The sequence below is a fragment of the Clytia hemisphaerica genome, unplaced genomic scaffold (genome assembly GCF_902728285.1).
Source record: "Clytia hemisphaerica strain Z4C2 unplaced genomic scaffold, Clytia hemisphaerica genome assembly, whole genome shotgun sequence".
NCBI classification, from domain to species: Eukaryota; Metazoa; Cnidaria; class Hydrozoa; order Leptothecata; family Clytiidae; genus Clytia; species Clytia hemisphaerica.
This window is the reverse complement of record NW_027103852.1, coordinates 1,318,504-1,346,379: the sequence shown is the minus strand read 5'-3', so window position 1 is coordinate 1,346,379 and position 27,876 is coordinate 1,318,504. Positions and strand designations below refer to the sequence as shown.

The window sequence follows — 27,876 nt, the reverse complement described above, 5'->3', positions numbered from 1 at the left end:
TCTGTATTTGGGTGCCAGATAAAAGTTTTTGTTAGAGGTTATCCGCCATATTCGGCATGTAGATCCTTTTCATAGTCCTGGACAAAACTTTTTTTGTCCCACTATTTCCAAAAGTTGAGATATTCAATTGATAGTTTTGACTTTAAAGCTAGAAAACATTAGAATGATAACGTAAAAACCCATTTTAAGAGATTTCAATTTTTCATATTTCAACTTTGGAAAAAAAGTTAATTACAAAAATATTTGGAAGTTAAATCACTCAGGACCATCGAAGGTTTTTTCCTATTGACTTCCAAGCCCAAAGGGCTAGACTGGATAGGAAATGAAATCACTTATTTCTCACCAAGAACACCAACGCGTTGTTTTCACAAAAACGCGGGATTGAAACTAAAATCTATCGCCAGATTTCAAAAGATACAGTCCTCAAAAACAAAGGAACAACTAGATACGATCCGTCGTCATGATTACGGCGCGTTTTAGGACGTTTGGAAATAAGTAGCTTCACTTTTTCTTGCCTAGGAAACTCAATGATTGTTTCTGTACGTCAAATATCTCTAACCATGTACTCTTAGGTGCCAAATAAACGGGCCCCCCGCTTGTTAATTTTTCGATTTTTTTCCAACCCCCCCGGACCTTATTAGGACCCCCCCGTTTATTAATTCCCAGCTACAAAAAGGAAAATTCCTTGTTTAAAAAGCCTAAATTTAGTCTATTTTGACCCTTTTTAGGGTTTTTAAAGGTCCATTTTCCAACCCCCCTGGTAATTAGGTCCCCCCCGTTTATTTAATTTGAAAAATTTTTCCAACCCCCCCCCCATTTATTCGAACCCCCCCCCCGTTTATTTGGCACCTAAGAGTAGGTGATGAACCCATGATGATGAACACATTTAAACAAATCTGTTCTTAAATCCTTATTCAATGATATTGGGCTTTTCCAGAAAAAAACGTGCACCCCCTGTTGAGGTCCAACCTTTTGTGACCTACCCCCTTGGAATTCCAGGCAATTTTAGGATCATACTCCTCTGGAATTCCGAATTTTTACAAATTTTCAATCATTACCCCCTTGGAATTCCGCTAATTTTTGACAGATTTTGGTCTACCCTTATGGAATTCCACTGCATTTCAAACCTTACCCCCCTTGGAACGGAAATGGACCTCCTCAACAGGGGGTGCACGATTTTTTTCTGGAACATTGAAAATACAATCCTCCTTAAGTTAAAGAACCGAATTAGAGAAGTTTCGCAGAACACTTTGATGTTTTTCATCAATAAGATTTGAGATGAATATTAAAGAACCTTTGAACTTTTTTGACTGCACTCATACGGTTGATTCTGTCCTGAGCTTGAATAATGTTTTTTATAAAAGCATATTTCAGTATTGTATATTTACTGTAAAAATCATTGCATCAATGCGAGCGTTCATTGTAAGTTGTCTGTACTCTGAATTAACTTGCCAACGCGTTATTGTAATAAATCGGTATTTCAGTGCCTTGTTTTCCATCCTCATACCCTTTGTTTGGAACGCCATTCGAATCTTTTTCATCACTCATTGGCTGTTTCTCTGGAACTTTATCACTGATTGGCTCTTTCTCTTTGACGTCACCATTCTCGGCGATACCGTACATTTTATAATCGTTGTCGGGAGAAGTCGGTTTTGATCCTCGGTATTGAACTGATTGTCGTCGTTTCTCGGCTTCCGACATATTTTGGAATCGTTTTTGCGACTTTCGTCGTTCCTCGTCGTCGTGTTTCTTGATAAATTCTTTCATGTCTTCTCGTAAATCCCGACGAACGAAAACTAAATAAAAAAGGAGAGTTGAAAAAGTTAGACCAGTTTCATAGGTCATTTCACAGTCGCAAAGCGTGATGGGTAATCAGGACCACTGCGCGCTAATGACGGCTTACTATTGGTCCAAAGTTTTGAAAATGTTTTGAAGATTTTTGCTTCCAGGAAACAAAAGGCCGTTATGGAGGTGCAATCAGTCCTGATTACCTGTGATCCATTCTGACTGTGAAATGGCCTATTAATAGGTTATAGATAGCAAATGAGCTTAACAAATGGTCTTCTGAATTCAAGACGCGCTTTGACGTTAAAATCCCGTGGTCTCAAAAAATAAAATGTCCTTGCATTGTGATGTGAGGAACATAAACGAATGGTCACGTGACCTAGGTAGGCTTTCCATCCGAAGTACCTTATCGGGGAAAACTTTGTCGGGGAAAATTTTCGTCGGGGAAAAATATTCCTCACTTGGCCGAAATTTCGTTACTTTTCCCCGACAAAGTTTTCCCCGATAAGGTATGGCACACTTTTCAGCCAAAGCAAGACATCTAGCCCTCCAGAATGTTAGGTTTAAAGTACTTACTTGAAAGAAGGACGGGTAAGAAGATTAGACCATGAATTAAACCGAGCACCACTATTCCGAACACCATTTTGAAGAAAATGCGGAAACCTTCAGCACCGGAAAAAGCCGTAATCAACATTCCCAAGAAGGTACTCACACCTAATGAGAGATTGGAAATAAAAGTTGTACTGAATTTAAAAATGGTCTTGTACTTGGAAAAATTATTTGCTTAAAAATTTCATAATCATTAAATTTGACTCTTACAGGACTTTTTCATTTGATTTGTGCATCTGCTTCATACTCTTTTCTATTCAATTTAAAGGGGGGAAATGCGAGGAAGACATTGAAAAAATTAATTTCTTGTCATCATTTTATTGACAACAAAATATATTATATTCTATTGTTATTGTCTTTGTAAAGCTTTTAACCTCAAACCAAAGCAAAAAAATCTTATTCAACAAAAATTTACCTCCGTTCAGAAGGCTGGTGCCCATAGTTTATAAAGGGGTAATTTTCTGATAAAGGCCCGGAGGAACAACCGTAAAAGTGGGGAGGCTGAAGGCTCAAAATGAGATAGAATTCGCTAGGAATTTGAGAAAAATATCTCATTCGCTCAAAAGTGGGGAGCCTGAAGTCCCCCTAGTCTACCCGCTTCCGCCGGGCCTATGATAAAGGATTAATGAAACCAAAACAGCAAACCACATTCAATACTAAATCTTACCTCCGTTCAGAACGCTGACTCCCATAGTAGACAACGCGTCGACGACTCTTTTCTCAGGTGTTTCAGCTTGAGATATCATGTACGCGTGTGCAATGTGGCAAGTGTAATCCACAGAGAAACCTACACAAAAAAAGAGTGATAAAAATTTCATTTAAAAGCAGTGTTCAAACCATTGAATTTGAAGCCCGAAGGGCTAGTGTAGAACCTCTAACCTTTAACCTTTCACAGGCAAGAAAAAGTGAAGCCACTTATTTCCCATCCAGAACGCGCCGTAATCATGACAATGGATTGTATCTAGCGGTTCCTTTGGTTTTGAGGACTTCATTTTTTTAAATCTAGCGATATATTTTACTTTCAATCCGGTGTTTGTGTAAAAACCAAGCTCGAGCGTTCTGGATGGGAAATAAGTGGCTTCCTTTCCTATCCAGGAGTCTTGCATCTAGCCCTTTGGGCTTGAAAGACAATGGAGTCATTTGCTCACCAAATATGTAATTAAAAACCACAAATTAATCAAAGAACCCAGCAGGCACACAACGTTCTTTCAACGTTCGTTTAACGTTCACAGCGTCCATATAACGTTAGATGAACGTTGAAACAACGTTGTGTGCCAGCTGGGAAGTCACCAACCTATAGCCATGATGATGATGATCATGGCAATGACATCAAGTGATACATCCCACGCCGCCATCATTCCCAACAATTCAAATAAAAGACTAGAGAATCCCAGGAACACCAGCCCGGTAATTCCAGGGTGGATCAGATATGGGATAGTAATGACGAGAATGGTCCCACCAGCGATTGCCAGATTCCGAATGGTGTCGTCTAAAACAGCAGCAAACTGCTCTGCGTAAATAAACATGATTGAAATCGGATATATTCCGGTAATATTGGATTTCAAATCTAAGTCGGATCGGATTGTCTTCATTGCTTCAGCTTGGTTTATTGCGTCATTGTTGTTCTCGTAAAAGAAAACCACCCTTGAGGCGGTGATTTTGTTGGCCCGCCCATCAACGCCCTTAGTGTACTTAATGTCCGCCTCAAACATAGGAACGACGGATAGGAAATCAGTTAAGTTATTGTAGAAGTTAGATCCTTGTGTAAGACTTATGTTCATGTTAGATGCCCAATCACGGTAACCTTTCATCCAGTTCAAAGTCATTGATTCGAATTTTGAATTCTCTTCCGCAATGGTATCCAGTGCAACAATCGCTAGCTGATCGTCTTCTGTGCTATAATCAAAAGTTGTTCCATCTTCAGGTAAGATCACAGACACGTCATAACCAGCCGGAAATTTGGTATCCCGGGCATCGGCATAATTCCGGAAATACGATCCGTCACGACTAAGTTTCTTCCATTCGAATTTCTGTGTGATTTTTGTTGCACCGTAAATCCCAGCAGCTAGAAGACCACAAGCCGCCAAGAAGACGAATATTTTGGTCGGTGTCTTCATTAAAAAATTTCCCCATTTCTTCAACATCTGGATGAAAATAAAATGAATGAATGCAATAGACCTTTTCATAAATTACGTCACGAAGATCACTTGCCTCGTATTCAAACAATTACCATATGGTGATTATGTCTCTTGAGACATTAAATGTCTTTTCATGAATAGAAGGTAGTTTTAATAAAATCCACTGGGAGTTAATCACCATGGTAATAATTTCAAAACGAGGCAAATGATGTTCGTAATGTAATTTATGAAAAGGTCTACAAAAGCCAAATCTAACCCAGCCGCAAAAGATCGAATAAACTCCTTAAACATACATGTTAAAGAAAGAATGTAGAACAATCTTGAGTCTTGATGACATAATCTATTTTTACAATCAAACAAAAACTTAAGAGGACTTTGAGAACATTTTAGTAATGGCTAGATTTGCAGAAGAACTCTTTTACAAATATAGCTTGCAAACAACACCTTCATGCTCTAACGTTGTTTTAACGTTCGTTTTGGATCCCTTACCCTTTTGGAGAAATCTTCTTCAGTTTTCAGCCACGGATTCGGACTTCTCTTTGCTTCTTCGATTGGTTTTTTACACGGACAGATATCACGTTGTCCCCTCTCAATGCGGTGAATATCCCACGTAAGGAGCGCCAAAAACAGCGTAATAAGCATTGCGTACGCGAAAAAGATGGAAAGAGCGGCGTAAACACAGAATAAATGAACAGCTGGGAAATCAGAGACTGTCGAAACGGCAAATGCGACCAGATCGGTGCTCGTTGTCATGGTAATAGAACCTAGAGATACAACAAGGAGAAATGGATTAAGTAAAAGACTTAATCAATCATCCAAATTATACATCTAAGTATCTTATCAAGGAAATTAAAGACAGGTTGAACAAACTCATAGTAACAATGTGTTGTTTGTTTAGCTGGTGCTTCAATGGTTTGGTCATTACTCCCCCGACTTTATTTATCTCAATGAGTTCAAAAAATTAGGTTTCAACGCATCACTTTACAGCTTCAGCGTGGTGTGCAGAAAACAATGACGATCTGGTTTCAGGTTCTGCAAACCTACCTCCAATATGTTTCATGGCTTTGACCAATCGCTCGTCTCCTTGAATATCAGGATCGACAGACTCCATAGCTTCCACAATGATGAACATGTTGTCCATACCTTTGGAAGAGAAGAATAAAGCATCAACCTTGAGACTGTAGTTGCGCAGTCAGGCACGTGCCACTTTATTATTTAATTATCCCCTTAATCTCGATCCCAATCTTTTTTGTACACCTTTTTCTATTGTCTATAGGCGCAAAAACAAGACTGGGACGGTTTTAGGTTGGTAAAATGGACAAAAATAACCGCGCGGCAATTGGCAGCTACGGTCGAAAAAGTATACTAATCTTAAGACTCGGGGATGTTCGATTTACATGTAGTGCGGCTCAAATTTTAGTAAATTTGAGCGAAGGAAAAAGACCCTTTTTTTGGAAAACCGTTGTCCGAAAGTTTGACTGTTGATGCTCAATACAATAAGTACTTCAGTCCATTTTTTTAAACAAGTTAAAATTATGTCGCTTTTTATCACATACCTGTTTTTTTATGAGAACAAACTATGTAAGAACATGAGGCTTCGATGGCCAAAATGTTAAGAACAAGTTAAGAACATTTTAAGGCTTTGGGGACTCAAAAACACCCAATTTCTTTGGAAAATGGACAAAATTGCTTAAAAATGGTGAAAATAAGAACCTGTTAAGAACATTTTGGATGTTCTTATGAAAACAATGTGTACAACGAAAATTGTCGCAATTCAACATATATTTTTTCTTTAATTTCTCAGAGTCTTTAGAGGCTTCCGACATTAATAAGTGTTGTAATTTAGACACAGCTATATTGAGAAACTTCTCTTAAAAGCAGTCAGAAAAAAAATCTGCCTTACCTATACCAAGAATCAAGAACATAAGTATTCCAGTGAACGCTACAAAATCCGTTTGAATCCACATGGCGAGCCCAAAACCACACCCAACGCCCAACATGATAACGCAAATACCACAGATGGCCACCGTTAGATGACCTGTGACGACGTTCTTCCAACGGAAAAACACAAGCAAACAAAATGCAACCATCAGTATAAAAGCCACACTGAAAAGAGGTAAATCACCGACCGTGCTTGATAAGATAGCGTCGTCCCTGGTACGAGCGGCAAAATAATTCAACGTCATTCCCAGGTCCTCGTATTGATCTCGAACCTTCCCACATTTTGAAATGAACCGGTCTTCCCAAGCTATAATACTTCCGTAATTATCACCGGACGTGTCCGCATATTTTGTGTAATATGTGATCCGGACAGCATCAGTTGAAACAATTTCCGTATAATCTCGTGGTACCGAAGTTATATTCCGGTCTTTATAATTACCGAGTATGTTTGGGAAATTCAGTTCCGCAGGTCGACCATTGCTAAGTAATTTAGACGAATCTCGTAACCACGTATTGAATTTAGTCTCAATGTTGTTTATGTCTGCTGAATTATAATCAAAAATCTCTAGCGTTGTTACGACCATACATTTATTATCTTTGTCGCGTAGACACACATTACCGTAATTTTCTAAAAGTTCTATTTCTTTGTGTAGTTCAAGTGCTTTGATAAACAAGTCTGTATCGTTTATTATGTTTCTGCTGTCGCTTCTAGCTAGGATAACGTCCTGTACTCTGAACTTAATGTCTGGAAAATGCACCTTAGCTTCATCGAGTTTTTTGAAAGCTTCACTCCCTTGTGGAATAAATAGTTCTTCGTTACGCTGAAGGGCGTTAAACCAAACGCCCCCCATTGCCATCAACACCACAAAACAGAAACTCCCAATAATGACTTTCGAATGATGTTTCGTAATGAATCGAGTATGTTTCTCGAATATTTTCTCGATAAAATCGCTGATTGCCCGACAGAATCGGATCCATAGAATCCACAACCGGTAGAAGCAATTCCCATTTCTAAAAAAGACAGAGAGAAACTAATAATTAATTTCTGATTATTCATAACAATCGGCTTTGAAAACGGTCCTGGCTGAAACATGTTGGAAATTTCTAGCATCTAATAGTATTTTTGTCTCTATCTTCCGTCCGATATATAAATCTTCAAGACTGCTACATACAGTAAAATTTTAAGTCGGGGAGGGGGGTACAGGACAAGATGATTGTATATCCAGGGTGCACAGAACAAAATTCATGGATATTCTCAACCCCTCTATCAAGTTGTGACATTGGGTATTATGGAGTCCGCAAAGCCTTAAAATGTTCTTTTGACTTGTTTTCAGTAATATTTATGTTCTTATATAATTTGTAAGTGAACCAGCTTACCTTGCCATGTTAGGGTCTTCACCTTCTCCACCTCCTCCTTTTGTGAACGAAGAATTTGAATCACTTATTTTGCTCATGGAAAGTCTCTTCAAATATCAACAACCATTTTCATTTGTTAAAGAAAAAAATCTGCCACCTAAAAAGAAATACCCGTATAAAGAAAACTTGTCAACATTTAACAACTATAGGTCATTTTCCTGGGACTGAAATAGAGGAGGGGAATGATAACTATTATAGGATTTGACTTTAAGGTTAGCATTTGAACATCCCCGTTTCACAGCCCCGGTGGACATTTTTCCTCAGTGGGGATAGAAATTTCTATTGAAATCCCAATATTTGCAGAACTTTCCAGTGGTGCTGGGGTCCAAGTGGGTCTGTGACACTGAAAAGTTTTGTAAAAAAGAACTCAAAATGGGACATTAAAATCTAAAAATTTAAAAGAATTTCTTTATGGCAGTGCTGCTCCGCTTTTTTTGGACACAGTGTATTGGAAAGCCGTGAAAACTGTAAGCATAGTTAATTAAAAAGGACAGACATGTTTCATTATTTTAGGTTAAATCACTGCCTCGTTTTCAAACCATCACTGTGATTATAACCCTTTGAGGCTTAAAATGTTACTTTTATATGAGTTTAGTTTATAAAGTGTAGTACTTCTTGCTGAGCTTTATTTTTTGATAATCTTTGATGACGCTATGAGTCCAGTGAAGTAGACTAGGAGCATTTGACGAGGGCGCAGTTTTAAAAGAAAATGTTGAAATTCCAAAAAAAACTACTTGGAGTTGAAAATTATAATAAAAAATTATCTTTTTCACTTGTAACACCCCCTCTCACAGACCCGGTGGGAATCTTTTAGCCATTGGGGGTTAAAATATATAACGGACCAAAACTCGAAGGGGGTTAGTAATTAATGCTTTTTTTATGGCTGGGGATTTGAAATGATTTGTTTTCGAGAAAATTTTGGTCTATCGATACATATCCAAAAAAAAGTTTTGTTGTGTCCTCATAAAAATCAAACAGATAGAACACGACCACAAGCTACAAGTCTAGACAATACCAAATTGAATTCGCAATATTCAAAAAGTAAGATACATGGAAGATTGATAAACGCTGTCAAAAATCATCCACTTTCGTAACCTCCTCATCGTTGAAAACTACACGTTATTTTTTATAAGAACAAACTATATAAGAACATAAGACTTCGATGCCAAAATGTTAAGAAAAAGTTAAAAACATTTTAAGGCTTTGCGGACTCTAAAACACCTTTTCTTAGGGAATTATCCTACTCACATAATGGTAATAATAAGAGCATGTGAAGAACATTTTTAGACTTTAAATTCAAAAAGTTAAGAACATCCAAAACTTTCAAAAATGTGAAATGCTCTTTTAAAGAAATACGTGTAAATCATCAAACGACTCGAACTAATTAAAATTATTCATGATATTCATTACGTAATGTTTTCTGTGGGAACCCCGGTTTTTCAAGCTAGAAAAAAAAGTTTTGTTACTGATGGCAAAAACCAGGGTTTTTCCATAGAAAATATAGCCAAATTAAATTTCGTAAACCTGCTTTTAAAGGGACATAACAGTACTTGCGAAATTTGTAAACAAACTATATGCAGCGGATACAAAATCAAAACAAATGTCACATGTCAAAATAAAAAATCAAACCAAATATGGCTAATTTTGATTGTTCAATTGTTTTACAAGTTTGTTTTGGACACGTGATTTTAATTGTTCTCTTTAATGACACGTGGTTCCGCAATGTTTACATTTTACTACTTAAATGTCCCTTTAAGACCATTTCACTTATCTTCGAAAGTTACACGTTTTTTCTATAAGACCATCCAAAATTTTTGAAGCCTTTGGATGTTCTTAATCTTTTGAAAAAGTCTAAGAATGTTCTTATTTTAGCTATTTATGAGTATTTTTGTGCAATTTTCTAAGAAAATGAGTTTTTAGACTTAAAATATTCTTAACTCGTTCTTGATATTTCGGTTATGGAAGCCTTGTGTTCTTGTATATAGTCTGTTTTTGCAATGAAATCACTCCTGGCCATTGAATGGAAAACCACGAGGGGAATAGAATTCAAACTCCTGGATGTCACTTATTTCTTAAAGGCGGGAGAATCTTTTTTTGTTCGAATTACAGAGAGATTCGAATTGAATAAAGTATTTTAAGAAGATTTCTCCTTGATGGGGACTGGGAACAAGTTTGAATTATAGAAAAATTCGAATAATAGAAGTTCGAATAAGCGACTGTAACTGTAAAATCCATTGCCAGATTTCGAAAAAAATGCTGCGTTCAAACAGCGTTCTTCAGTCCTTCATATTATAAAAGTGTGGCGCAAAAATTCGGCTTCGCTTTTTCTTACTTGAGAAATATAGTGAAGTTATATGCACTGAAGATGATACAAGCTAGCGACTAACCATGACAATCTGTAATAAAAACCCAACATACATTTTGGAAGAAAGAATTAAAAAAAGAAAAAACAAAAAGAATGCACTAGACACAAAAGGAAGTGATAAGCTGAAGACCGAAGCCTGAGATCAGGTGCCGTACCTTGAGTAAGTATATCCTGCCACTCGCGAGTCAGGAAAGGATAGAGTTTCCTCCCAAATCAAAATTAAGATTATTTCAGACCCAAACGGTCACACAACTCGATTGAAACACGAATGCTATCAAAGATGATGCAAAAACTGATAAAAAACTCAACAGATTCAATTATCAATACAGCACGCTTTAATGAAGCACTGGTCTTTAAACCCAGTTAATTTTCCTCTCTGTTGCAAATACTGATCAAAAAAATCTCAATGAATTCAATCATCAATACCACGCTTTTATGAAGCAAGATTAACAAATACTAATTGATCTGAGCCCCCTTAAGGTTATTATCGAAAATAGATGCCAGAGATCTAATTAATGAGATGTAAAGGTATTACTTTAAGATCATTAAAGCCAGATTGACATTATGTTTTTCCGAATTACTCCTTCAAAAACGCTGAGCTTGCATAAAGATTGTAGTTATTCAACCAATCATCAAAACAAAAGATAGCGCGTGACGTAACTTAATTGTTCGTTTAAACACTGCAATGTTTTTAATGGAGCTGTGTAATGTTTTTGCAGAATAAGCAAACAGACTCATGAATAGATATACAGTAAAACCTTTAATTAACGGACACTCTAAAAGGCGGACACCTCTGATTAGCGGACAATTTAATTTTCCCCGGCCGTTTCCTAGTCAAATCCTCATAAAAAAGTTTCTAAAAGGCGGACACTCAATTAGTGGACCCTCTGATTAGCGAACAAATTTTTTCGCACGAAATGTCCAAAACCCCTATTTTAGCTCTCCAATTAGCGAACGTTGAATATCAAGCGGGTCACAGACGTCCAAAATTGAAAAAAATGTTTTTAGATATTTTTATTTCAAGCACTTATTAGTCTTATTATTCAAATCATTTCTACAAATTTCCAGTTTTCCCTTGACCCATTCAACGAAATTAGGTGGGCCAAAGGAATTATAAATCACTGGTACTTCAAGTCCGTACCCACCACCTCGATTTAACCTCTTGCCAGTCACTCGAGCTCTTCTATGGCCTAGTATCTGCAGATAAGTACTTTAGACCCCAATTTTGTATTTTCGACACCCTGGGATAGCCTAATTACAAAATTGGAGCTCCGAGATCAAAAGTTTCTAAAAGGCAGACACTTCTAATTAGCGGACATTAACCCCTTTCTCCGATGGTGTCCGCTAATTAGAGGTTCCACTGTACTGGGTTTAAGCTTCTTTTTTTGGCACACAGTTTTCCGAGACTTGAAAACTGGGGCTTGAAAATACAATTTTACCCAAATAAGTTGTCATACAAATATTATAAAGCTAAGGTGCTACGACAGTTAGTCACTTAGTCACGCCAGCGTCCCGCCGAATTACGTATCAAAGATTAATGCTGTGAAAGCGCTTTATCGTTTACTTGACGACTAAGTCAAAGAACGAATTGCAAAACTTTTACATGGATTTATGAAAAAATATAATGGCAATTTCTAATGAAACTAGCATTTTCAAAAACTATGGGAAAGATACCTAGATTTTGAGCAATACATGGGGAACAAATTTGACCCATGCCAACCTCGAAAACTACTTCGAAGAGCAACCTTCTAAGAAAAAGATCTAAGGGTAGAGAATACACCTATCACTTGATAGGCTATTTCACGGTAATACTGACAGACTGACCAATATACATGTGTGGATTTGTTTTTACTTTAGCGTGGAATTAAGGCTAAAGAAATCAAAGCACTATCTTGGGAATCAGTTTATATATTTTGTTTGGTTAATAAGCTGGCTGGTCAAATTTTCAACTACAATTTGGTTATCTTGGGAACTTGATTGAGGCAACAAAGGAACAAGATCCAACAAGCTCCTCCTTAGCAATTAAATCAAATTCGAAAGTTAACATTTTTGAGAAGTGATTTTAGAATGTTAATTAGAAAAATAAGTACCTTTTAAATCATTTTTAAACCAGCTTGAAATCAAACCACGAAACAAAACAATCTTGAAAACTCTCCTTAAGAGGGTCTGTTAAATAGATCCTTCTAATACAATTCGGATCCAGAAATCCAGAATTTACGCCACTGTAATGATATGGATGAAATAAAAAATGCAAAAAGCGTTTCAATTACAACGTCCAAAATTATCTTTCTCAATTCCTTCGTAATAAAAAAAACTTATTTCAATTTTTTCAGCTTTCAAAACATAACTTTATCTCTGCAAGCGTCCTTTCGCGATTAAAAAAAAATTCAAAAAAAAACTCTGCTTGACTTAAACCGCCCTTTACGAAAATTTCATAAAAAGAAAAAAGTCATAACTAAGTATTTAATTCAATCAATTTGTCCCTCATGTATACCCCATGAAGACTCATGATAATGCATAATGCAAATACATGTTTTTTATAAGAACAAACTATATTATATAAGAACATTAACTTCGATGGCCAAAATTAAGAACAAATTGAGAACATTTTCAGGCTTTGAAGACTCTTAAACTCCCAATTTATTAGGAAAAAAACAAAAAAATACTCTTAAAATGGTGAAATTAAGATCATTTTTAGGCCTAGAACGAAAAAATTCAGACGACAAAAATATTAAACGTTCTTATAAAAAAACAATGATACTATTCAAATTGACAAAGTAAAAGGGAGAAGAGTAACCTTGATTAAGTTGTGATAAGCTTCTCCGCAGATTATAGTTGATCTGTACGACTCACCCAATATTACAGAGTTAACAAAAGTTTTACAGTTATTCAGTAATGAATAACATTACCTGACTCATATTATTAGCATATTGACGTTTCTGCATTATGTAAAGGTACTATTTCGAGATAAACTTGACAGTTTCAGCAGGATGTGTGATGAACATTTTTATACAATGTGTAATGTAATTAAAAATTTCTTATTAAAAACTTCAGCATTTCATACTCCCCTACTATTGTACACGTTTTTTTTTTATAAGAAAAACTATATAAGAACATAAGGCTTCGAGGCCCAAAAGTTTAAGAACATTCTAGAACATTCTTAGGCTTTGGAGACTTAAAAACATGCATTTTCTTAAGAAATTCCATTAAAATGCTCAAAAAATGCTGGAAATAAGAACATCTTAAGAACATTTTTAGGCTTCAAATCCAAAAAACTAAGAACATCCAAAGACTTCGAAAATTTTTGACGTTCTTATAAAAAAAAACGTGTATCTTAGTTTCTCATTTCAACTGCATTGACATTATCTGCAGTCTGACATAACGTCCAAATAACGTTAGATGAACGTTCAAACAACGTTTTGTGACAGCAGGACAAATTTCTAAAGCATCTTTTTGGTTTTCAAATATGCACAGTATCAGATATCTTTAAAAGAATTGGATATTCAAGGCACTACCGGTCCCGGGGGGGTGGTACTAGGGCAAAATGGGTTACGGGGATGCTCCGCTGGTCAGGGTACTTTTTTTAACCTCCACGAGTCCCAGGTAAGGTCGCAAAAACACCAACATAGAAAAATCAGTCCCTCGTAGGGTGCGTATTTTTGGAAAATTTGGGGAAAAAGTAGAAAATTTGAGAAATTTTTGGAATTTCAGTCCCATTCAGGGTCATTTTTTTCGCAAATTTCGAGTCCCACGTAGGGTCCATTTTTCAAACCTCAGCGGAGCACCCCCGTCGTTCGAGAAGGGTAGTACCCCCCCCACGGGTTACCGGTGAAAATTTGACCAAATATCGAGAGGATACCATGCAAAATATCCAGGAATAATCCAAACTCGAAACCAGACCCTTATTCATTCTCTGATTATGATACCGCTCTCTAGAAAGATGGTACCACAAAAATTTAAAATTTTGACTGATGAAAATCTTGACCCCCAAATCTTGGGTGCAATTGACCTTAAGTTATTGGCATTTCAACTTCAGAGAGATGGGAAAACGGAGACAATGAGTGTTAAATAAAAAATCCAGTTCTTCTGTAAAATGTTATCTTTATTCCAAATTTTGAAATCCTCTCAAAATTTAATGTATATAAAACTAAATTAAGAATATCATCGTTATGTGTTTGATAAGATTGATTAGTGATATAGAGAGCTTCTCGAAGGCCTGTTTTTTCGATCAAAATTATAAAGAAATTCTACTTAATTAATCTGACAAAAGTTATTAAAGTTATACAAGAGAGTCTCCAGAACTCAAACATTATATACTCAATGATCTCGTTAACTTGAACATAATTTACTCGATGGTCTCGTTAACTCGAACCTTTGTAACTTGGACGTCTACTTTCTTAACTCGACGACAAAGGGATTCTATGGTCGCTTTAGTTAACAGTGCCTTTTAAAACAATTCAAAGTTCCCTAGCTCGAACAAAATTGACGAACAAAGACCTACGCCAGCCGTTAAAGACCTGCAATAACAGAAATATACCTGGCAGACCTTAACATTCGAGAATCATAATGTGACCTAGTTTCAGTGACGTTGTGGGAAAATCTTTCTCGAGGGGCCAAAGCTAATTTTTTTAAATGGTAATCTCCCTAATTTTCCAAAGTGGCGCCCTAACCCACTAGTTTCTAAACTTTTACTAATTCGTTTGCCTAGGCATAATGAGGAAAAAATATTTAGTGAATAAGAGTAGATATATCTTTGATGAATGGAAAAGGGATAAACAGGCCCCGCCATGGTTGGGGCCGGTCAGTGAAAAAATTGCAAGTATTTTAAAACAGTAAAATTGGTCCTGGGGCATAATTTAAGGCGCATTAAAGTATGATTTTTAAGATTGGGGCGTTTAATAAAAAATCTTTTGGTGCCCCTTGCTCTTCGGCGCTTCTTTAAAAAAGCTTCGCTGGGGGGGGGCGTGCCCCCCCCCCCCCGGCCCCCCTGCTACAACGCTACTACTAGTTTTAAACGTCTTCGGTAGTTGACACGAGTCTTCGAGTCTTATTCTGTTCTTATTCTGCACAATAATTCAAAACGACATTCTCTTATTTTTATTCTCGAATCAAACTTTAACAACCATTAAGAAAAATATTCTTTCTCGCTTATATATAAAAAGTTATCACTGTGAAGAAAAATCTTGAAAATCAGCAAAAATATTTTTCACACCTAGATTCCAAAAAAAATCGTCTCTAATAACTTATCAACCAGAGCTGAAAAAAAAAACGATAAAGTGAAAAGAAAGGCACATTATTTCTCCCAAATGAACTCGAATGGAAATACGAAAATCTTTTGATTAGGATGTTCAAGATAAGTTTAAAGCTGGAATATCTAAGACCAAAGAAATGCAAAGTTCTTTTTTATAAAAACAATTCTTCAGGAACTGCAGGATCCATTGCGGTCAAGTGGTAGGAAAAAATTAAGAAAAATATCCTAAATAACTAAAAATGTTGATTTTCAAGCAATTAGTGAAACAATATTAACATAATGAGAACATGTTAAGAACAACCGAAGGCTCACTTAAAGATTCCTATAAAAAACAATACAGTGTTTCAACAATAATGAAAAATTAGCCGTTTTGTTACACTGAAAATTTTGAAGAAGAAAATATGTTCATTTCTTTTTAGGATTTCAAATCAATATTGCCCTACTAAAAAACTTTTTAAAATGCTTTTGGATCCAGGGGGGGGCTCAGCATGTGCCGCCCTTAAAGGTAGGTTTTTCGGGACCGTTAAAATGCACTGTAAAGGTGTACTTTTGATTGAGTGCACTAGAAGGGTCTTTTTTTAGCTGGGTACAGACTATTTGGGGCCTACTAAATGCAAGTTTGGCAAATAAAAATCTTATGTATCCTTACAGTTTTGAGACGCACCCATTTTGATTTGTTATGCACATTATGTCAACATCTCTGACTCATTTTCAGGTGGCTTCAGCAAAATAAGATATGAAATCAAACTACAATGTAAGGGTCAGAAACGTTCGGTACATGCACTGTAAGGGTACTTTTCCCTGCTCAAGGGCCGCACGTTCATGTAACGTTATAAGGACGTTGTGATCGTTAGATAAACGTTAAAACAACGTTGTATGCCTGGTGAGAAGCCCTATTTTGGTGTAAAATACCGTCGTTTAGAAATCGAGTGCCCCCTCCCTCCCCCCCCCGGTTTTAAATTGGCTAATTCAAGTTTTATTTTTTAGAAGTTAATCACAAAATTCAATTCTCTCGTAGTTTTCGTTCAGATTTTCAAATTGTACAAAAAATTCACGAATCGGCCAATTTGAAAAATGTCTTCTTGATCAAATTCCAACCAATTCGGACAAAAAGGACGTACAATCATCGTCGTTATATTTGAGAAAAAAGGGAAATCCACCGGGAAGTTTTGAAACCACAATCGATTTGTAAGTGCTCTAAAGTAGGTTGGAAGGGTAGAGTTTTAACTCTGAGTTTTAACATGAGACTTAGGACTTACACCTTAGGATGTGAGGATCCAAATGTTAAAAAATGGTCCAATAAGGCTCATAATATAGCCTGGGGGTCTATAAACCTGAGACAAATTGAAATATCCGATTAAATTTGAGAGATGGTCCAAAATTGACTTTCTGGCCCGAACTCGAACCAATTTTATTTTATGCTTAAGACGTATCTACTAAATGTTAAATATAGTCTGAATTAGGATCCTTAATGATACTGTAAGAATATCTTAGGATGATTTTCCCAAAAAAGTTAAGAATATCCATGATGAAATGGATTTACACCATTCTTATAAAAAATAAGCGTGCAATGAAATATAAGTTTACCTTTAAATTCGTATTTTCTTTAGTTAAGCTGTGAAGGTTTGTCTATCTCTCTCATAAAATGAAATAAAACTCTTCGACTTATCTGGTTACTATCTTTCAACCTTTCTCCATCATCATGTAACGAGTTTGACACAATATTGATAATATCTTATACATTATATATTATATATTATCTTTTATAATAACAATTTCAATAATTCATTACAGATAGATGAATATAAAGATTGTTATCTTCTTTTGAATGTTTCAATCAAAAACGTCTTGACTTTCCCACAATACAGTTCTGTGGGTTTGATTAAGAGAAAAAAGGATTTGATAAAAAATATCGTAGCCTGTACCAAATATCGTAACCTGTACCGAATTCTTCTCCCTGATAGATAAACGTGAAGTTTGGTTTCCCCTGGGAGTGATACTTTGTGAGCTGACGTGACGGGTGTATGCCGCACAAATTTCGACACTCGGTCACTTTTGCAAACTCTTATTGGGATTACTTTTACCAAACTTCGATCTTTCTAGAGGCAAAAAAAATTATTTTTCTGACTCTTATTAGTGTGAGTTTAGGAGGCGGGATAAATCTAAAAACGAAGATTAGCACGAGGAGTTGCTCACGTTTCGTTCCAAACTCTACCGCCACTATTTTTCCGTAAATGGCCATTATGGTTGTAAACTCCGCCCGTATATATTTTCACACGTTTACTATCCCTCTAACGGACGATTGCATCGTCTAAGATTTACTAACTTTTATAAAAAAGGTTTTGATAATTTTGAGAGTTGGCGCGCTGGTTTATTGATATTATCACCTTGACAACAATTCAATATATATTATTCATCATTCGCAAGATCAAAAGGAAACTGTCCTCTCAACCGAGACAAAAAATATAAAAAATATATGAATACAACATTTCTTTCTAAAAATATCAAAACTTTACGTTCTTGGTTTTTTGGGTTTTACAGCAGAGTCTCTATAACTCGAGTGTCTCCTTAACTCGAACAAGTTTTCTTGTCTTCTCAGTTAAAAATGCCTTTTAAGAGGCCCCCCCAGCGGTTAGCGTGATGGCGTGATGGAGGGTTTTTCGTGGCGTGATGGCGTGAAATTTCGAAAAAAACGGCGTGATGGCGTGAAAATGAAGTGCCGGCGTGATCGTGAAATCGAAGTTTTTTAGGCGTGATGGCGTGAAATTTGCAGTTCAGCGTGATCGTGAAAATTATATTTATTAGTTGAATCGTATTTCTATGTCCATTTTACCAATTTAGAGGGTTTAAATTCAAAATTTTCTTGGTCGGCCCCAACTATGGTGGGGCCTCCTATAGATCTCATTTTAAAACATAAAAGAAACGTTGCAAACAGTTCTATTCATCTGCCATTTATCCTTGTAACATCCGATTGTTTTTAGCAGTTGCTAGCTATAGTCTTTAAAATAATAAAGTCGAATGCTATGAGAGGGTCAAAAATTAAAAATTTTCCCCGTCAGCGCAAACCATGGTTGCGCTTCCTCCGTAACTAACATTTTCCTTTCTTTCTTAGATGCTTATTCTTATAGATGCATCAAAGACATCAGGTCCTTTATTTCAGGAAAACATACATTTGTAGCAAAGCCTTAAACAGAAAGAAGCAACAGGTTTATTACACTTTTTTTTATAAGAACAATTTTATCAGAACAGTGAGGCTCAAAAATACCAAAAAATAAGAACAATTTAAGAACAGTGGAGAGGCTGAAGTTAGAGAGATATCGCAAAAAGAATCACTGGTTTCTAAAATTCTTTAAATAGTAAAGTAAATAGCCAAAACTTGTTTTTTACCATAGAAAAAATAAGAACAAAATAAGAACAGTCGAGCCTGAGCAAAAATTCTTATAAAAAAAAAAGTGTACGAGGTGTAATTTTAAGCATATTGATCAAAGGAATCCTATGATGTTGAAACCATATTTTGGAAAAAAGAGAGTAAATGAGGGCGATTTTAGCCATACTAAATTGAAATGGGCCCTAAAATAGCACTTTGAACTCTTCAAAATTCAAAAATTTTCTCCGTTACCCAACCATGGTGGGCTTTATCAATTTACTCAAATACACCTCAGCCCTCAAACCGGTGCCCTTTGATGTGACCAGTTGTCCAACATTTTTCCTATCGAAAACACCCAAAGAAACTAGACACTAAAAACTAAAAATAAATAGAAAATAGAAAAACAGAGATCAAGTTTCCAGATTTTTCGGGTGTTTTCAATAGGAAAAATGATATAATCGTGACTTACGCAAATGAGAATGCCGAAAAACTGTTTGACGACCAAACACACATAAATGTGGGCGAAAACTAAGTTTATATAACAAAATATGAGCGTGAAAACTAAATTTTCTAGGCGTAATGGCGTGAAATCGAAAAAAATTGGCGTGATCGTGAAACTCAAATTTTTCAGGCGTGATGGCGTGAAATCGAAAAAAATTTGGCGTGATGGCGTGAATTTTGGGTCCGCTGGGGGGGCCTCTTTTAAATCTTACTTCATCATAACTCGAAATTTCCTTTACTTAAATTAATTTCCCGTGGTGTTCGAGCTATGGCGAGTCCACAAGAGTTTTCATTCTTAACTTTTTGTAAATATCTTTATGTAATTTTGCAATTAATTTTCAAAATTAATAAAAGATCTTCTTAGAGAATGTTCTTGAATATTTAGCCCCAAAACCTTCGTGTTCACCTATCTACCTACGTTCTTATAAAAAAGTGTGAGCGGAATAATTTTTCCATATCTCCTTCCGAGAAAAGAAGCAATTCATAGAATCTGAATATTTAGCGGATATTTTTTGCATTTCTTAGCCAGTGACTTGGTCTGATCGACTCCTTTCAGTAAGCCTGGTTAGAATTGAGGTCAAATATTCAAACCGGGTGAATGATTTTTTTCCGAATCACTAAAAAAAGTCCAACTGGTTACCGAGACAAGGAAGCCCTTTTAGAATTTTTTTCTTTTTGACTGTATTCCAACCTTGTCAGTATTTTGAAGCTTAGATATGTAACGTACAATGTAATACCAAAGTGCGCAATAAATATAAACAAAATACTAGTCCGGAACCAACCAAAGTACGGAAAATATTATCAAAATTCTACTAGTAAATTCAAACAAGCTTTTGTCATTCGAGTTTCTTGCACAGTTCGGCTGTCGCGGAGGCACATTACAAACTCACATTACACCGCGAAAAAATCATGTAATTTTATGAAATTCCCCGACTGGATTACTGAATCAATGCAGTTTAGAATCCTCATTCATACAAAAATAGGCCTTATTCCCATCGGTAATTAACTCTTCATATTTGTCGCCACAGGCTGAATAAATCACACTGAATTATTGAAAAAGGGGCGTACTTGATAAAAGGAATCACGATGAAATTAGACACAAGTCATAAAGGCAAAAAATAAACCACACAACTACAAACTAAACCTACCATATCTTGCTAACAATTTAGCTAAAAGCAATAATCAAACTAGCCTTAATATTTCACACCAAAGTGTAACATTCTTTTAAGGCTGATTCTTTAAATGTTCATTTTTATATCTGAAAAGAGATTTAAAACCTTTTCTTAACTTAATATGAAGTTCAATTCAAGACAAGTTCCTCACGCTAGGTTTTCCCGTAAACATATTGACTTTTTCTCAAGAAACCTATAAGCGAGTTTATTCATTTGAGATAAATCGAAGGAGACAGTGGACGTGTTGGAAAAATGGACGGAAAATGTTTCATAACATGTTTCTACAACCTGTGCCGCGGTAACTCTCTTATAGACGGTGATATACCTCTCGGTAATAAGTTCTTACAAAGTAAACAAGGGATGACACAAAATAAGAGCATATAACCACAGGAAAGTGCCTGTCGAGTCATCTATTTGCGTATTAGCCTGAGAATACTGTAAGTTGGAACATAATTCGCAATTTACAATTAAAAGGTTTTAAAGATGGCATTCTTAGGTTTAGTTTCCAAATTCCATGATGGTGGTATTTTTAGTATATTCTTAATTTTTTGGTCGTCCTGATATTCACACTGAATGATTCCCAGCATGCACACAACGTTATTTTAACGTTTATCTAACGTTCACAACGTACATATAACGTCAGATAACGTTGAAACAACGTTGCACCAACGCGTACAGTTAGTATCAAAGTGTGTAAACGATGCCCTCGATATTATCCGATACATAAATAGTCTAAATCGCAGAGCTCTACAAAGCTGCAAGTAGTATAAGAAATGGATTTATTTTGAGCGTTCCGCAAAATAGCTTTAGATAGATTGTTCCGCAATATATGTGTATTTTGAGCGTTCCGCAAAATAGTCGTCAGCGTTCCGCTCAATAGCCTCTTACACGTGTTACTTATTCGGCTGTCTGATTTCAGACCTCACAAGTCGTTACACGTTTTTTTTTTATTAGAACACCTAAAATTTGGCTGAGCCTGGATGTGATGCTTATTTTTTTAGCAATTTTCAGCCTGAAATGTTCTAAGATGCGTTCTTATATTTTCAGACTACTCTAAATCGACAATATCATGCAAAATAAAGAGCACTTAAAATTGGTAAAATTTGGACAATTTTGACTCTCGATTTAGAAAATCCATTCCTAAGTTTGTTTAAAACTGCTTGAAAAGAGGAAAAAATTGTAGTTTCTTGTCATTTTTTTCCAAGCTGAGGCTGGGCATGTTCTTACGATGTTCTTAATTTTTCGACGAATTTCAGCCTCAATGTTCTTATAAACTGGGTTCTAATAAAAGAAAAAACGTGTAGTTGGCACCCCCTCCCACCCAGAGTACACTTTCTTTTACAATTTTAAATTTAACACGTATGAGTTTCTAATATGGGCCAAACAAAGAGTTTAATTATTTGATTACGGATAACTTATGTCTAGGACGTAAATATTTATTATTAATTATTTGGTATTTTCACCTTGCACATGTAACTAGACGGCTGCTACTATTGAGAAAGATATATAAAGATATTGTGTTGAACGAAAAATAAATGAAGTTATTTTCGATTGAGTTTTCGAATTAACGAACTAGAAAATAAGCACGAATTCTTTAGAGGATGCAAACAGCCTAATACATAAACTAAAAACTAAAAAAGATGACAGAAAAAAAAACTCTTAACTTCACCAATAATTCCAGAAAGAACATTCCAGTCTAAAGGATCCAAACCCATTACTGTCTCAACAAATATCTCAAATTGAATTTCAAAGTTTCTCAGGCAAAATTAGTTCTTAAAATTATACTATATCTTGTGTTGTGGATACACGTTTTTTTTATAAGAACAAATTATATAACAACATACGAGACAACATAAGGGTTTGACGGCCGAAATGTTAAGAAAAAGTTAAGTACATTTTATGGCTTTGCAGACTCTAAGATGCCCGATTTCTTAGGGAAATGAGCAAAAATGCTAAAAAAATGATGAAAATAACTAAATAAGAACATGTTAAGAACATTTTTAAGGTTAAAACTCAAAAAGTTAAGAACATCCGAAGGCTTCAAAAATTTTGGATGCTCTTATAAAAAAACGTGTATGTTATTGTCATGGTTACTGATTTTAAAACTGAAACACAAATTATAGTCAAATATTATGAATTCAATATTGTGGAAGTCTTGCATTCAATATAAACCACACTCCAATCAAACCAATATATTGATGTATTTCATCTCAAGTCATATTTCCTTCACGAGACATAAAAATTAAAGTTTCTCTCTGAATTTCTGACAGGTGTCGCCAATAGCAAATCCACTTTTTAATCATTACAAACCTTTTTTTCATAAGAGCCAATAAACTTTTGAGGAGGCTTAGCTGTTCTTATTTTCTTGGTACTTTGAGCCTCAAATTGTTCTCATTTCTCTAGGACAAAGTTAAAGTATTTTCGGTTGAAAACCCCTATTTTATCAATTTGAATTTTCCCTAATAAGTTTCGCAGCCCGAGAATACAAATTTCCTACAAATACTGGATTGGAAATAACATTTGCCGCCAGAATTTATTAAATAAATGTGATTCGAAATCACAAAATTTTATACTATTGTTTTTTGTTCCGAAAATATTATGAGGCTAACCGGGGTAGGCACTTAGGCAAAATTGGGCACGAGGGTATTCTGCTGGTTAGGGTCCCTGTTTTTAGGTGACAGGGTCCCAAATTTTCAAATTTTCAAGATGTGTAACTGACAGGGGTTGACTTTCGGTAGTTTTTTTTCAGGGTGAAAATCGATTTTTCTTTCTGACAGAGTTCTTAATTGACCAAATAGTCATATCTTTCAAACTCCACTGGCACGTCTCCGTCGTTTGTCAAGGTCAGTGCCCCCCCCCCCGGGATAGGCCTTGTTTTGAAGAATTTAATCTCAGTTGAAATAGAAACAAGTAACTCACCTCATTTTCAAGTAAAGCATTTTCTTTCGTGAAATAGAAGATTTTGAAAGTAAATCAAAAACAAAAATATTTATTCTTAGTCTCAACAAATTTATTATTTAAATCGTTCAATTTTACAATCTACAGTTAAACATAAAAATGAAAATTCACTTCTAATTTTTCTTTCTTTTTTCTTGATATTAGCGTTTTGTGAATTCTCCTGCCAAAAGAAATATCGTCCTCTTGAGTTACAAAAGGGATTTTTACATCAGTATATAAGAACTTGTAAATTTAGCATCCTTTCATAATGTTGACACCTTCATTTTAACATCCCTGTGTCACAGACCCGGCTGAAACCCCAGCCCCACTAAAGAATTAAGCAAAAATTTCGTCCCCGATGGGAAAATACCCTGAAATTTCAGCCCCACTGGGAAATCCATATTTAAAAATTGCACTCCAAAACCATCCCTACTGGATTTTTTAACCTTGGAACAATATAATTTCTATCCCCATTAGGATTTCAATAGGAATTTTTATCCCAACTGAGGAAAAAGTCCCATCGGGGCTGTATTAAGCTAAAAACTTCATCCAAATTTTACCATACCAAAGCAAGTCATTAGAGTCAGTTTTGTGAACGTACGTACGTAATCAATTACACAACCATGACCATAATCATAATCATTTTACTTTCATGCCATAATATTTGAAACAAATAGAAATCTTCCTGTAAGGCGAAACCAATTTGATTAGTTGTTTTACGGGCCCGACCGACCCTGAAATTACTAAATCAAAATCAAAATAGAATTTATTTTTAAGCGCCTCAACTTATTGTTGGAAAGTAGAATTTTAACTCTGAGTTTTAACATGAGACTTAAGACTTATAAGGTGCTTACCTCATCTAAATCGATCTAAACGCTTGTGAATGGTTCAACTACAATCATGGGAGTAATATTCGAGAAAAAAGGGAATTTCCTACGAAATCTTATAACACAAACGATTTGGAAGCGACCTAAATTAGGCTGGAAACGTAGAGTTTTAATTCTGAGTTTTAACGCTAGATTTAGGACTTCTGAGGATCCAAAAGTCCAAGAATGATCCAATTAGGCTCAGAATATAGCCTGGACGTCTAAACCCCTCCCGGATTGAAATGCTCGAATAAATTTATCAATCAAGATTGACTTTCTCGCCCGAACTCCAAATTTCGAAAAACAAGGAAATAAGCTAAATTCTCAGTAGATTTTGACCATGATTGTCGGTTGTCAATATAGCCTGGAATCCATCACATCCTTCCCAAATCGAAAACAACCGATTAGATGGAGTGGAAAGCCTGAAACTCGCCTAAGTTAAACTTTAGATACAGAAAAATACACTAAAATACCCAAAAATGCCAACATATTCTGACCATGATTGCAGATCACTTTCTTAATCCTTTGAAAAAATCTCGAATCTCGTTGGAAAGATATTTTGCAAAACAGATGCAACGGCAGTTCTTATCCGTTACCATTAGATCATGGTGTCCTCCAGGTTTTCAGGTCCCCCATCTGGGGCCTAAAACCACAATTTGGTCTTCTCCCCCCCCCCCACGTACCCTTTTTCCAGGATTTCCCCTATTGGAAGAATATTTTTGTGACCAACTGATTCGCTATATTTTTCATAACTTAATAAAAATAACAATTTCCTGCAATGAACGCACAGATGCTGGAAATATAGACACATTTAATCATCTATTTCAAATATCATACCTATTCTTTGTACTTTCTAGTCCCCCATCAAGGTGAAAATATTCTCTTCCCCCTCCAGGACAAAAGTTGATCCCCTCTATCTTCTTGGGGGGTTGTTCCGATGTAAATTGATAAATTATCTCATTCTCGACAAAACTTTCCTATTTCAAATTTATAGTGGAAAAATACCAACACACTTCAACTTGCTTAGTGGGCTCCCCTAAGGCCGCTGTACATCGTATATACATTGAAACACCCGGTATGCTCGGAAAAAATACAGCGGAAAGATCCCGGAAATGCGTAAAGAATGTTTCTCCGGGAATGAGAAAGATCAGCTATTCGACGGTACAATGCTAAATGAATATTCCCCTTTAATACACCTTTTCTACCGTAGTCGCGCAGTCAGGCACGTGCCACTTTATTATTTGATTATCCCCCTAAATTCGACCCAATCCTTTTTTTATACTTTTTTCGATTCTCTTTATGTGCGAAAAAAGACTGGAACGGTTTTAGGGTGGTAAAGCGAACAAAAAATGTCCGAGTGACAATTGGCGGCTACGGTCGAAAAGGTGTATTAAAGTGTATCACCAAACTCGACCATACTCTCACATCTCGCTGATACATAGCCAGTAAAACATATATAATGATAATTCAAAAATTCGTCAGAAAAATGTCCCATTGTAGTGACAATAGCTTGCGTCAAAAAGTTCAATTTCGTTAAGAATATTCCTACTAGAAATGGACTGTACCACATCACCTATCTTGTAGATAACCAGCAGTATTGAGAAAATGTTCCGGGACATGTTTATTTTTTCGGATTTTTTCGAAGTTTTGGATATCAATGCCTGAGATGACAAATATTCTGTAAATAACAACTTCAAAGAATAGCACCATGTATGTTTTTTGCTTCTCTTTATTGAAAAGAAAATCCGTGGTGGGAATGCAAGAACGTCGTCTATTTTGTTGGATTCTTTCGTGTCGAAAAACTCTCGAAATACGATTTTACTATTTATCTTATAAAAATATGTGTAGACGACTATCATGTAAAAATCTTTCAGTTTTTTTCTCAGAATCAAAAAAAGGAGGAGGGCCCGTCCGCACATACCTCTCATGCGCCAACCCTAGTACCCCCCGGGGTTACAGTCCATGATTTCGAAATTTAAAAACACATATGAAAATGTATGGGTGGGAATTCACCAGGGGGGGATTCACCGGGTGGGAATTTTCCTGGGGGAATTCACCAGGGGGGGATTTACTGGGGGGAATTTACCGGGGGGAATTCACCAGGGGGGAATTGTCCGGACACCCGAAATACTGACTGTGTTATGTCAAATATACCGTCTACTTGCTGCACATAACAGCCTACAAGAATAGAACCACGTGCGTTTTGAGCTACTCTTTATTGAAAAGAAAATCCGTGGTTTGAATGCAAAAATCGTTGTCAATAGACAAAGGGCCGGTGGTACTGCAACACAAAACGTTGAAGTTTACTGATGTGTTTTCCTCTTCGATGAAACAATCGATCGTGGCTTAACTTTAGTAAAGTTGACAACACACAAAATATAGGTCGAAGTCATCAAAGTACGTGCAACGTATTGGTGTCAGGTAACGGAAGTTTTCTAATATGTTGTAGGATTGTCAACGAGACCGTAGTATAGACACACGGACTTTTAGCCAACCCATGTGAATAATCGGATTTTGGATAGATCGTCTCGTGCATCCAAGCTATGGGAATGACAAGACTGTCGTTATATGCCGATTCGATATAAGTAGCAAACTAAATTAGACAGTAGCAAAATCACTTGTAGCGTAGTGCAAAGTGTTGATATGAAGAACTGATGGATTGTCTCTGTCCCAGAATATTGCTTATAAAGACAAAATAGTCGTTGATTGATGCGAATTTAATTCATTAATGTTTTGTGTCGTTCTAAAACAAGATAAATCATAACTTTTAAAAGCTTAAGAGTAAGAATCAGAATTCAGAATAGGGTGAGAAGTGCGTTGTAATACACCCCTGTCTCGCAGCCCTGGTGGAATTTTTTGCTTCAGTGGGGATAAGAATCCCTATCGAAATCCCAATGGGGATAAAAATTTTATTGTTCCAAGGTTAAAAATCCTGTGGGATAGTTTTGGAGTGCAATTTTTAGACATTGATTTTCGAGCGGGGATGAAACCAAAGTCAATTTCCCAGTGGGGCTGAAATTCCAGGGGAATTTTCCCACCAGCAACCAAATTTTTGAAAAGATTTCCAGTGGGGATGGGGTCCCATTGGGTCTGTGACACAGGGGCATTGAAATGAAACTCAAATTGATGGGTAGGAAAAAACGGAGCGTACTTGGGATTCCTACTCGCCGGCGAGATGAAGATAGGAATCATTTGTCTCCCCACATGTCATTACTAAGTTTATGTATGTGTGTTTTTGTGTGGCATCCTGATATGTATGTGTGTTTTTGTGTGACATCTTGACATCCTGACTGACTTACGGCTGTAAGTCAGCACTTTTTCTGTCCCCGATTTTGCGGGTCCGAACTGCGGGTTATTTCGAATAGCTCCATTTACTTTACCGTCCTCTAAAGTGTAAATATATACTTGCTTGTCCTGAACTATCGACACGTACCTAAAAATCAAACTGAATTTTCAAAAAAGATAATTTATAAATATCCTTCTTTTAGCTCGTCTTACCTCTCGAAATAAAGACACTCTCTCAGACGA

General features: G+C 36.0%; 1 protein-coding gene across 2 annotated transcripts; it reads right to left on the bottom strand.

Annotated features, from left to right (window-relative positions):
• Nucleotides 1-1,174: 1,174 nt before the first annotated feature.
• On the bottom strand, nucleotides 1,175-12,569 carry LOC136807971 (patched domain-containing protein 3-like). Of its 2 annotated transcripts, none has more exons than XM_067064597.1 (9): nucleotides 12,345-12,569; nucleotides 7,851-7,986; nucleotides 6,436-7,484; nucleotides 5,577-5,675; nucleotides 5,022-5,296; nucleotides 3,689-4,538; nucleotides 3,062-3,181; nucleotides 2,362-2,499; nucleotides 1,175-1,796 (listed from the first exon to the last, which is right to left on the bottom strand). In XM_067064597.1, the coding sequence occupies exons 2-9, from the start codon at nucleotides 7,925-7,927 to the stop codon at nucleotides 1,444-1,446; spliced, it is 2,961 nt and encodes a 986-aa protein (XP_066920698.1). In that variant the 5' UTR covers nucleotides 7,928-7,986; nucleotides 12,345-12,569; the 3' UTR covers nucleotides 1,175-1,443. The 2 variants fall into 2 exon arrangements, with proteins under 2 accessions (XP_066920698.1, XP_066920699.1); XM_067064598.1 differs by lacking the exon at nucleotides 12,345-12,569 and adding an exon at nucleotides 10,410-10,520 and having other exon boundaries at nucleotides 1,199-1,796.
• Nucleotides 12,570-27,876: the final 15,307 nt, after the last annotated feature.